This window comes from Atractosteus spatula, chromosome 13 (assembly GCF_055471065.1).
Source record: "Atractosteus spatula isolate fAtrSpa1 chromosome 13, fAtrSpa1.hap1, whole genome shotgun sequence".
Classification (NCBI taxonomy): domain Eukaryota; kingdom Metazoa; phylum Chordata; class Actinopteri; order Semionotiformes; family Lepisosteidae; genus Atractosteus; species Atractosteus spatula.
Window position 1 is genome coordinate 8,270,638 of NC_142718.1, and position 12,667 is coordinate 8,283,304.

Here is a 12,667-nt window from a genome sequence, read left to right on the forward strand (position 1 = left end):
TTGAATTGAATTGAATTTAATCGAACTTAAGGGATGCTTAGCTGACGACTGCTTCCACTAGGTGGCTCTCAAAGCATCTATTTAAACAACTCTGGAAATACAAATGAAGCCATGAACTTGACAAACTGACATTTCACAGGGCTAACACAGTGCTGTCTTTGTTCCAAACTAATCTTTTAACTCCAAGATGTAGATTAAGACGTTTAAAGATCATTTCCCATTGTAAAAAAAAAGCCATCCAAAATCCCAGTTTGTAATTTCTTATACAAGTTATTTTTTTCCTCTAATTCCATAATCAGCTGTAAAATTACGGGTTAACAAGAAAGGGGAAAAAAAACATCCACAACTTAGTGAAGTCCACAACTTTTGGTAAGGCTTTTTTTAATGTTGCTGCAGAACGGCTTCATAATCCCTTCATAACTGCTTCAGAAGACGTTATAATCACGTACATAATGCTTCACAGAAACGTGTGCAAATGGCATAGTGTGCATAAGAGGTCATGGCATTTGTTTTAGCATCGCAAGTTAAACGTAACAAGCGTTATTAAAGGATCTGATGCAATTTGCACATGTCTCAGTAAAGCATTATGTATGTGATTATAACATCTTGTGAATCAGTTATGAAGGGGTTATGCAGCAATGTTCAAATAAAACCTTACAATTTTTTTTTACTTAACATGCAGAGTGCAGTCTGCATCACGACTGGTGCCTTATAACTTATTAGCATGGCATATACTGCAAAACCTAACAGGATTATATTTTGCAAATAACCCATCAGAGACTGAGTGGTATCTTTGTTATAAGAATTGCCAGTTATTTTTCTATTAATTTGGCCTCCTAAATTCAGATTAAGGAACATAACTAAAATTGACTCACTTTTACAATCCCAGGGAATAAGGGGTGTGCACTGCAGTGTGGGAAGGCTGAAAACAGCAATGTGACTGTGATAGGCCAGACTTTCCTCAGGTGGATCATGAGGCCTGAGCACAGGGTCAAACTCCAATGGAAAAAAGAAATTCAAATGCTTTTTATTTATTTATTTCAAGCCAGGTTCTTCCATACGCCAAAGAAAGCACCTACACTAGTAACCCAACACCAGCTACCACTGTGAAGTCTTTTACATGCTCCATCTAGACTAAAAGACACCCATGTGAGAATGTGACTCTCACCTTTCACCAATTATCGAATTAATTAACCAATTCACACCTTGTGAATCTATGTGTACTTGACTGAGGCCTGAACAACCTCTAGTGGATAGGTCAGCATCAGTAATATATTTGTTTCAGCTAACCTGCCACAGTACTGAGCTGTCATAAGCTTGTTTAGAAATCCAGGCTGCCTTGCAGCTTAGAAAAATGGGCCCACTTCAACGGTTTTTGCCGTGTTTTAACCAAGAGACAGAAAAAAAGCAGTTCATATTAAAACTGTGGCCATTCCTCCTCATAATATACCGTTGACGCTGGTGAATGGCGTTTTGGTTGCAGGAGATGATCGAGGAGCTCCAGAAGCGCTGTATCCAGTTGGAGTATCCCCTCCTGGCAGAGTACGACTTCCGAAATGACACCGTCAACCCCGACATCAACATCGATCTCAAGCCCACGGCTGTGCTGCGGCCCTACCAGGAGAAGAGCCTGCGAAAAATGTTTGGGAACGGTCGTGCCCGCTCGGGGGTGATCGTCCTCCCTTGTGGTGAGTCTTGCTCTCTTGACAAGCAAGTTGCGGCTCCCAAAATGCCGTTTGTTTCCCCCCCCCCCTGCCCCTCTGGTTTGCTGGCTCGATAACATTCAAAAAGGTTCGGCTATACTCGCATGCAGAAGTATGCAGCCGCGTGCAGGCGGTGTACCATTCCGTGAAACTGCAAACTGGCGTGCGCACTTGGGTTTTAAACCTAAAACTTTACCCAAAGCAGGAATGCTCAAATTGAAGACGTCTGAGGGTTGAAAAGATAATGGTGAATGTTGGCAAAAAATTAAATGTTGATTGCATTCGTACTCAAACCCATGAACTCAGTATTTGGTGGAACCGCCATTGATAGCAGTTTTAAGCCATTTTAGATAAGTACCGACTTTGCACATTGGTGTGGCGCAATGTTTGCCCATTCTTTGCCGATTTGCTCAAACTCAGATTTTGGGGGGGAACACTTACAGACAGAAGTTCTTAATTGTTTCAGTTTTTTCCAGGCTACTCAAGGACATGTGCTTTCTTTTTCTCAAGCCACCCCAGTGTAGCTTTGGCCTTGTGCTTTGGGTCACTCTCCTGCTGAATGGCGAATATTCATCCCAGATTTACGTCGTTAGCGAGCTAAAGCAGATTTTCCTCTTGGATTTGCCTGCCCATCTATAGTATGTTCCTAAAAGTTTTGACAAGCTTCCCAGCCCCTGCTGATGAGAATTATAATGCAATGCTGTATTTGTGTCAAATGTCACACTTCGCGTTTCCACTGAAACGTTCCAATTTTGGTTTACCTGACCACCAACATTTTGCTACATGTTTGCACTTTGCTGCAAGCCCAGTGCAAGATTTGGGATGTTTCTTTTTTCAGTTCTGTCAAAAATATTCTAGTCACAAAGCCGGCCTGCGTCACAATTTCTCCCATCTCAGCCATCGAACTATGGAGCTTTCAAAGTTGTCGTTGGTCTTAATAGAGGCGTTCCTAACTAGTATCTTCCTTGCCTGGTCGCTCAGTTTGGATTGACAGCCTGATCTAGACAATGTCCAAATCCCTCCACTTCCTTGGTGATTGACTTGAACATGCCTAAAGAGATATTAAGGGTCTTCAGAATGCTTTCATATCGCTTTTCCTGATCTATGCCTTGATGCAACTGCAATCCTGAGATCCTTGAAAGATCCCTGGTCTTCATGGTTGAATCTTTGCACTACCTGATCAAGGAAACTCACAGAGACAGGAAGTTTTATTTTGAAATCATGCGAACCATATACTTGTGCACAACGTCCATTCGACCAATTGTGCGGCTCATTAAGGTTAATATTGTGCCCCTAAATTGTTTGCCACGGCAAAGGGTTTGAAAGTCAATCAATCCAATCATGACCTTTCTATTTTCGTTCTGTGGTGTCTCCGGGGGAAAGTTTATGTAAATTGAAAGTAGTACTCACACCACACTTTTCTTTCCTGAGTTTCGTGGCGTTTCTTCCTCCAACTATCTTCCAAATACAGTCCGTAATCCGTTCCCTTAATCCTGATCCGATCCGAGTTCCAAAAGTCCGTAATAAAGCCAATCCGCGATGTATCCTTATCCAGTGTCCGTAATCCAAAAACCATAAACCTTTTCTCCTTTCAGTAGTCCGTTATTCTTTAGCCCGATCTTTAACACACACCTCTTTCCTCTCTTTTCCTCCAAACTGCATTCACCTTATCGGCTTCCGCCCTGTTCACTGTCTCCGGGGCACTTATATTTCGGTTCCTAATGCGGCTCAGCTGTGTCTCATTGTTTCTCAGGGTAGACCCTTTCCATTTACCGGTCAGCTGATTCTTCTTGGCCGCCATTTTGCTAAGGTCCATATCTAGTATTTTAAGTAGGTCATTCCGAAAGTACCTGTTATGAATGACCCTTCCCCTGGTCATGTTACACTTCATAATATCTTCCTTTCTTTTTTAATTTTGCTTTGTGGAGATTTAGGTCATGTGTATAAGAAATATGAGCTGCTGCTGTCAAATGTCGTGGAGCTGATTTAAAATTGACCGCAAGCTTTAACGAAAGAAAATGTGAAAACCGTGCAAGGGTCGGAACTGTGTTATGGAGAAATATAATTAATCATGTAACGATCAGACTTGATAAATGTCTTCTTATTCATAGGCATTTCAGGAATGGGCAGGAAACAGAACCGTAACAGGGTTTGCAGACTTTCAGTCAACAAAGAATCATTGAATTACACTAAAAAAAAAAAGCAACTCTGAAAACAAATCGACTAAACTCCTATCCCTGCCTTGGTAGATGATTTCATTTTTTCCTTTGTAGGCAGCTCTGCTTTTCAAGGTAGGTCACAAGGCACAGTCTTGCCTTTCCTAAGATAGCAGCAGGAAGAAATCAAAACGGAAAACGGTACCTTTCCAAATAAAGTTGGATGCATCGAGGTTCTGATTAATTCCTGCTTCCACAAATACAAGATTGGTTTGTACTCAATCCAAAGTTTAGCTCAAGGGAAAGACGGTCGAGGGTGGATCCCGCATAAGAAATCACAGCAGTCTTTTTACCTCCCATTACAAATCTTTATTCAGCTGAAACAGTATACAGCGAAAGGACTTTTGTTGATTTTTAGGTCTGTAGAATTCAGCATGTTGCTTTACCAAAGTGGAGATTGAAGCCTGGCCAGTACCTGGATGGGAGACCTCCTGGGAAAAACTAAGGTTGCTGCTGGAAGAGGTGTTAGTAGGGACCGGTAGGGGGCGCTCACCCTGCGGTCTGTGTCAGTCCTAATGCCCCAGTATAGCGATAGGAAAACTATACTGTAAACAGACGCTGTCCTTTGGATGAGATATAAGGTCCTGACTCTCTGTGGTCATTAAAAATCCCAGGGCGTTTTTCTCTAAAAGAGTAGGGGTGGCCGGTGTCCTGGCCAAATTTCCCATTGGCCCTTACCAATCATGGTCTCCTAATAATCCCCATCTATGAATTGGCTACATTACTCTGCTCTCCATCCCACTGATAGCTGATGTGTGGTGAGCGTTCTGGGAGGGGAGTCCCTATTACCTGTAAAGCGCTTTGAGTGGAGTGTCCAGAAAAGCGCTATATAAGTGTAAGCAATTATTATTATTATTATTATTAAAGGCCCTGATGAACAGAGGACTCACCATTTTAAAGGGGTGGCTGATTAGACCTTAAAGGACAGGGGAACAAAAAGTTATAACTAAAGAACCAAGAGTTATGCAAGATGATTAACACTGGAGCTTTATTGCTGTTTGCCTGGACAGTCTTACATCTGTGCATCTAAGCACCGCTGACAGCGTGCTTCCTGTGTCATTGATTTGGGGTTATTGCCATAACCATTGGATCAAACCATCACTTGTCCATTGCTCTGTACTGTGTATTGTATCTAAAGTGAGTCTGTCATTTAATTTGAGCTGTTTGTTATCTGAGATGATTGGGTTAGTTCAGTTGACATGGAATGTCTTGCTTTTGCCAGGCCAGCTAGTGGTGGTGTTCTTTGGACTCTTGCCAGCTTTTTGGACTTTAATTGAGATCGCTGAAATGATTATGCTTGGCCGCTAATCGGATTAAAACCTACGTGAGCAAAGGTTCAAACGTTTTTAGAGCTGTGGAAGAAAAGCTGTCCCAAGTTTATCAACTGGATGAAGTTATGCATTGTGTTAAAAGCGGCGTGATTAATTTAATCCTTGATTCAACTGTAGTTCTGTTCCCGAGGATGAGAGGCACTGATCTGAGTCAGTAGTGTGTATGCAGCTCAAATTTAACAATTGGTAATTGTTTGCATTTCTGTTGAGAGAGTTTCACATATAGGAGGACACACAGCACATTCTACACTGAAGTCCTGTACCTAATTGTGGGTGCTCTTATTCTGTGCCATCACTACACTAGTAAAGGAAGTGGAGAAGTTGCTTCTGCAGTTGAATTAAGGGGGAGCTAATTAAGGAGGCCAGATTTTACAAACCTACATTCCACCCTTTCTTTTCTAATCAATGCTATAAGATCTTTACTGTCTTTAAGTGCTAAAACCCTTTGTTTAATGCGTCATGGAAGGAGTCAGTCCTGGTTGCCATAGTGGGGCGCCGGTTTGGAAATTCTGGTTACCCAATAATACTCACAGAAACGTCCTTAGAAGACTCCCTGGTCAGTACCGAGATGCTTCTGAGATCGGACGAGGTCAGGCTACAAGGTTTTACCATTGCCGGATGAATAGAGCAGTTTTTGTTCCGTGCACTTGAGGTCTGACTAAGGTCACACCAGGGAGTACAGCTCCAGTTCCCAGTCCCGGTCCTGGGGACCCAGACAGCAGCTGGTCGGCATTCTGTCCCACCGTCATTAGATAATCAAATCCTTAATGGGTCTAAGAAGTTGCTTCATTGGAATAATCGTTTTTGTTTCTAGTCACACATTTGGGATTTTATTTCACTTACAAAATACAGTGGTTAAAGCTCCAGCATGTTTAAGAGCTGGGAACAAACAGTTCATATTAATCTTTTTATTATTGAGTCTGATTATGTAACCGAGGGGCTCGGCTGGAACAGAAATCAAGAGGTGTGTGCGGGTCACCAGAACCTGGTGTGGGGAAACACTGGAGCACAAGGAGATACTGTGCAAATCGAGGGCTGCTTGATGGGTTTACTGGTCAGATTCCCCTTGGTGCTTGAAACCGTCCTGCTTTTTTTGACTGGTTCCAGGGGCAGGCAAGTCCCTGGTGGGGGTGACGGCGGCGTGCACGGTGAGGAAGCGCTGCCTGGTCCTGGGCAACTCCTCGGTGTCGGTGGAGCAGTGGAAGGCCCAGTTCAAGATGTGGTCCACCATCGATGACAGCCAGATCTGTCGCTTCACCTCGGATGCCAAGGACAAGCCCATCGGCTGCTCCGTGGCAATCAGCACCTACTCCATGCTGGGGCACACCACCAAACGCTCCTGGGAGGCCGAGCGGGTCATGGAATGGATGAGGAGCCAGGAGTGGGGGCTTATCATTCTGGACGAGGTGCACACCATACCAGGTAGCCTTCCGCTCCTTCTAAACGAACGCGTTTCCCCTCCGCCCCCAATGGGACGAGCCAGCTTTGGAAGTGAAAATAAATACAAGAATGACTCTTTCTGACTGACCGATCTGACCATCCTGCCTTGAAGAAAAGCTTCGCTGGTTTTCTGCTGCTGCCTTTAAGCAGGTTACAGAAGCGTGTTCTTCACTTCACAACAGTTGGTTGCTCCATGCACCGGTGCTGAAGAAAATCATTTCAGAAATCGAGGATCTCCCGGTGGTTTTATTAAATAGCTTGGTTTCGGTTTTCCCAGCATTTACCAGAATCCGCAGTTTGCAAAATGCGTTTATGACAGATATCAGAAACGGAAAAGCAGGAACAGCTGAGTATAAAATGCCATCTACGTTGAAATGACCATGATGGTTCTTTATTAATGGAAATGTTATTAATGTACAGTAGAACACCATATGGAGTTCTATGGGAATTGTTATTAACTGCAATAGATAGTGACAAAGGTACCGGATTTTACGTAATCCATCTTGGTCTTGAGCCCACTATATACACTGCCCTTCATAACATACAGAGCATGATTTCTCACATGTACGCTTCCATCGTGAAGTGAAGAACACACTTCTGTACTCTGTTTAAGGCAACAGCTGAAAACCAGCAAAGCTTTGCTTCATGACAGGATTGTCAGATCATCAGTCAGAAAGACTGAAAAGTTGTTCTCGTATTTGTTTTTAGTTCCGATACACATTGGGTTCAAAGTGAAACACCTATCCCGCCCTAAATTCTAAAAATGATGGTTTTAAGCTTGTGTAATGGGATACTTAGGGCGGTGGGGTGGCTCTGTGGTTAAGGATCTGTGCCTGTGGCTGGAAGGTTGCGTGGCCAGCAAAGGAATCCTACTCCATTGGGCCCCCGAGCAAGGCCCTTAACCCCAACTGCTCTAGGGGCGCCGTATAAATGGCTGACCCTGCGCTCTGACCCCAAGCTTCTCTCTCCCTGTCTGTGTGTCTCATGGAGAGCAAGATGGGGTATGCGAAAAAGACAAATTCCTAATACAAAAAATTGTATATGATCTTATCATCAGATTTCTAGGTGCCGCAGTAAAAGTATAAATATGACAAATGTACAATGTGAAATAGGATCTCTGCAAGAATGTTTTTAATGTAAAATGTGCGATTGTTTTTTTATTTTTATAGTACTTTTTTTAGTACTTATAGTACATTGAAATGAAAGCAGGGCTGTTTCACAACGGAAGGGAATATTAAAGCTGAATGCGCAGTTAAAATGAGTGGGTTGAGGGCTAGAACAATATAACTTATGTTACACATAGTGGCTCTCAGTGCCTTTTGCAAACACATGAATTTCTAAACGAATCTAAATCTTAATTACTTGTTCCTTTCCACCCATTTTAGAAACTCCCCCCTTTGCGTTATATGCGAAGTTGAGAAGGCACGCAGTCACTTTCCCCCTGTAAATCATCTCGACTCCATTTCTTCTGTCCCCAGCCAGAATGTTCAGACGGGTGCTGACGATTGTACAGGCTCACTGCAAGCTGGGGCTCACTGCCACCTTGGTCAGAGAGGACGATAAGATTGTTGACCTCAACTTCCTCATTGGGCCCAAGCTGTACGAGGCCAACTGGATGGAGCTGCAGAATAACGGTTACATTGCCAAGGTTCAGTGTGCAGAGGTGAGGCTTTTTACATATCGGGGGGGGGTTAACTTTGTAGAATTGCTTGTACACATTATGTAGCGGAGCTAGTTCGGATACGGTGACGTCATCGCCTTCACTGCGCGTAGCAGGGACCTCAGCTGCCTGGGCTGAGGGAGGTCTCCTTTAGCTCATGTGGCTGGTTCCCTGTTGCGTTACGCCAGAGACCCGGGTTCGCGCCCCAGGTGTCACGGGACGAAACGGGTGGCGGAGGGCACGAGCCCGCGCGGAACCGCGACGGTCACGATTACACAGCATAAACAGTTTTTTATATGAAAGTGTGGTTAGGTTTTAGCATGAAAGTGCTGATCGAGACAGCATGAGAGTACAGAAAACTGCAGCTGTTTAGAAATTGAGTTTGTTGTTGACTGAAGAAGTACAGGGTGAGAGTGTGAGAGATGGTGCTCTGTATATTATAGCAGCAGCCATATCACTCTGCAACTCACCACTGGCAGCCCACTGAAGCTCAGCAGGTGTGAGCCTGGTCAGTACCTGGATGGGAGACCTCCTGGGAAAAACTAAGGTTGCTGCTGGAAGAGGTGTTAGTGGGGCCAGCAGGGGGTGCTGTCCACATGGACCACCATGTTGTCCATGTGGGTCCTAATGCCCCAGTATAGTGACGGGGACACTATACTGTAAACAGGCGCCGTCCTTCAGATGAGATGTAAAACCGAGGTCCTGACTCTCTGTGGTCATTAAAAATCCCAGGGCGTTTCTCGAAAAGAGTAGGGGTGTAACCCCGGCATCCTGGCCAAATTTCCCATTGGCCCTTACCTAATAATCCCCATCTATGAATTGGCTTCATCACTCTGCTCTCCTCCCCACTGATAGCTGATGTGTGGGGAGCATCCTGGCGCACTATGGCTGCCGTCACATCATCCAGGTGGGGCTGCACGTTGGTGGTGGTGGTGGAGGGGAGTCCCCATTACCTGTGAAGCGCTTTGAGTGGAGTGTCCAGAAAAGCGCAATATAAGCAATTATTATTATTATGAAGGACAGTGTATACAGTAGGCTGAAGACATATTGACACACTTGATAAAAATGAACAAAAAAGACGTCTAAAATAAACAGCTCAGATTATGAGCTATGTTTTATATCCCCAGAAATGGGAAAAGCACAGGCTTTTATTCTAATACCATTGTTTCAAAACAAACATTCTTAAGTAATACTATTTATTTTCTCAAAAACATAGGTGTCAAAATTATTGGCTCCCCTGTTTCTAATACTTGGTACAGCCTCCTCTGGTGTTGATAAAAGCGCAAAGCCTTTTTGTATAACATTTAATAAGTTGGAGAGCACATTGTGAGGGATCATGGACCATTTCTCAAGGCAGAAAACAGATTCAGGTCTGGGACAACTCAAGTTCATGCATAAAGGTGATTGCTTGATCAGGGCCAGTCACAAATGGGGGAGAAACTCCTCATTTGCTTCTGAATGTTGAAATATTCAGGCATTTCAACAAAAGCCCAGCCGTGTTGATCCAGCGGTCAGGCAGATGCACGTTGGTAGACAGCAGGCTAGACCTCGGACAGAGTTCTGTCTTACATAGGGCATTCTGTAATTCAGGCAAAAGGCCTCAGGCTTAAGCAACAGTAGTGGCAGTCACAGGGTGCTTTTGTCAGCAGGCCAGGTTGGTTCAATGGAGAGAAGTGAAGTTAGGAGAGCCGTGCAGTGCTTTTTAACCAGAGAACATACGGCTGGTGATTAGCTGAGAGGTGACCAGGTGGAGTGGGTCTCCATGCCCTACAGGTCCCTGATTGGTTGGCCATCTTTTGGCTGCTTGACCACCACCTGTGACTTCTAGATGTTCCCTCTTGCTCTTTGCTAGACGTCCAGGCTCCAGGAGTGGGCATCCATCATGGGAGGCACTGTCCTGGGTTGTGTCACTGTCCCAAGAGGTGCTCCTTATCAGTCAAGCTCATCTTCTCATGCCATTCCAGCACTCAAGGATCAATAGGCTACTCTGGTAGCTCAGACCCCAGAGAGAGGCCTCATTAAAATCCACAGCAGCACTTCATTTTGAGCTTTACTAACAGACATTATTGTTAATGAATGCATTATTGGTACAAGTCTGAAGTAAGGAAAAGAGAGACTCAGTTCCATGTCGTAATTCACAAGCTGGAACCTGCTAAATGGAAGAATAACAAAGACATTGTGAGAAATGTGATGAACTTCTTTGTGAGTGAAGCACTCAAATTGGCAATTAACCTTCACGTCGGCCGCCGTCCTCCTCCCTTATCAGCTATTGTGTCCCGTGCATTTCCTTCCTACGCGGCAGCGCCTCGAGTGCATCGCTGGCAAATAGGTTTTTACGCGTTCTGTCGCCAGGTGTGGTGCCCCATGTCCCCGGAGTTCTACCGCGAGTACGTGGCCATCAAGACTAAGAAGCGCATCCTGCTGTACACCATGAACCCCAACAAGTTCCGCGCCTGCCAGTTCCTCATCCGCTTCCATGAGCGCCGCAACGACAAGATCATCGTCTTCGCCGACAATGTCTTCGCTCTCAAAGAGTACGCCATCCGCCTGAACAAGTAGGTATCGCCGAATCACAGGGGCGTTTTTACGGAGCCCAATGTTAGCGTGCCCAAAGGGGTTGGGCAGCCAGTTGACCTTGGACCCCTAGAGGGTTTTTTTTCTCCTTACTAAGGAGTTTTTGGTTCCTCTCCTCCGTTGTCTTCTGGCCTTTTCTGTTCTGTATTCGCAACATGTATGGTCACTTGCATTGTTAAGCGCCTTGTTGTGAAAGGCGCTATATAAAAATAAATTGAATTGAAAGGCTACCCGCCCCTTTCTGAAGATAGCGCATTCTGTGGCCTAAGAGCCTGAAATCAAGACGCATTCACTCAGAACTGATCTTACCTTTGTTTACACATCGTAACTCAATCTCGAAGTGGAGAGAAACGTCCTGGAAAGTAATTACAAGTGAAAACCTAGAAAAATGTGTTGGATAGGTGGACACGCCTCTGATTTAGTACTTGGTGGAAGCACCTTGAGCTTGTATTAGAGCCGTAATTTTGTTTGGATAGGACAGATCCACACAGCACACTTTTAATTGGCAATTTTAGCCCATTCCTCCTTACAGAACCGTTCGGGTTCAGTCAAACTGCGAGGGGACCGTTAATTTTCAATTGGTCAAGAGGTCAGTCCTCCGACACAAATCCACCTTTTTGTGGTTTCTTGATTTCAGGCTATAAGGCTATAAAATGTGCTGCTTTGGAATGGGTTTGTAGACTTTCAATACACACTGTGAAAAACACCATTCTGCAGCTGCCCCCTTCTTATGGGGCAGTGTTTAGAAGGAACTGTGAATTTATAATTAGCAAGCATTCATACTGTCATTACAACTGTAGTGTCTTAAAGGATGCAGACATCATGATTAAATCTCATTTGAACACTATGCTATCAGAGAGATTTCAGAAGTGTACAGGGCAAAATATGACATGGTTCATGTCAGTATGGTAGAGTCTATTGAATATAGATCTTTATAATTGCATTTTGAAGTTAAGAATTATGAAAAAAGCCTTCTCTCTACTGCTATGTTTTTTTTAGGAGCCTACAAATATCTATGTTTTTCAATGCATTCACTTAAAAATAATGGTTGTCTTTTACCGTGTTATATAAATAATAATTTTGGAGTTATTGTTTTAGACATGTTTTACAAGATACATTTTGTTCTCGTTTTCATAGATGTATAACATAGCACAAACTTGTCCATTTTGACTTGGAAGTTAATTCAATTCAAAATTAAACAGCTTGTACTAATGTAATACATTCCCATGCTTACATGCTTGAAGCATAATTAGATTTAACTCACTGAGGTGAGCTGAAACAATTTCACAGAATTCCCATAGTATAACAGCTTTTGAAGCGTCAAGTTGATTTTGCAATAAACATTTATCTCATTAATCATTACTACGTTTGTTGTCCCAGTGAATTGTCATTTTACTTTTGGTTTTATGTTTTTTAAACACTGCGAGCCTAGTTAGTAATTCCTGGAACCAAGTTAATGTTCATTACTGGACATGATCTCATATAAAGATCGAAGCTATATATGGAGAAGTAATGTGTTTCAGCACAGTTGGAGAAACAGAGATGTTATCAATGCTTTGTGCATTATCCTGAACCTATGTGGCTATCAGACTTTAGCATAAAAGTGATATTAACGAATATAAACTCTTGGTCAATGATAATGGTACATGATTGTGAAGGTTATTTTGATTAATTTTATGCCCGGCTTTAATTGATAAATAAATAATACAATATCTTGAATAACTTTCCCAGCTGGGTACTTGA

The 12,667-nt window shown here is 43.5% G+C and overlaps 1 protein-coding gene across 1 annotated transcript in view; it reads left to right on the forward strand.

Annotated features, from left to right (window-relative positions):
- The window catches only part of ercc3 (excision repair cross-complementation group 3), a 39,295-nt gene that overhangs the window by 18,685 nt on the left and 7,943 nt on the right, over window positions 1–12,667 (forward strand). The window contains exons 7-10 of the mRNA XM_088931206.1: window positions 1,484–1,688; window positions 6,358–6,672; window positions 8,169–8,353; window positions 10,703–10,905. Of these exons, the coding sequence (XP_088787332.1) occupies window positions 1,484–1,688; window positions 6,358–6,672; window positions 8,169–8,353; window positions 10,703–10,905 (908 nt within the window). The remainder of the gene's footprint in view (window positions 1–1,483; window positions 1,689–6,357; window positions 6,673–8,168; window positions 8,354–10,702; window positions 10,906–12,667) is intronic.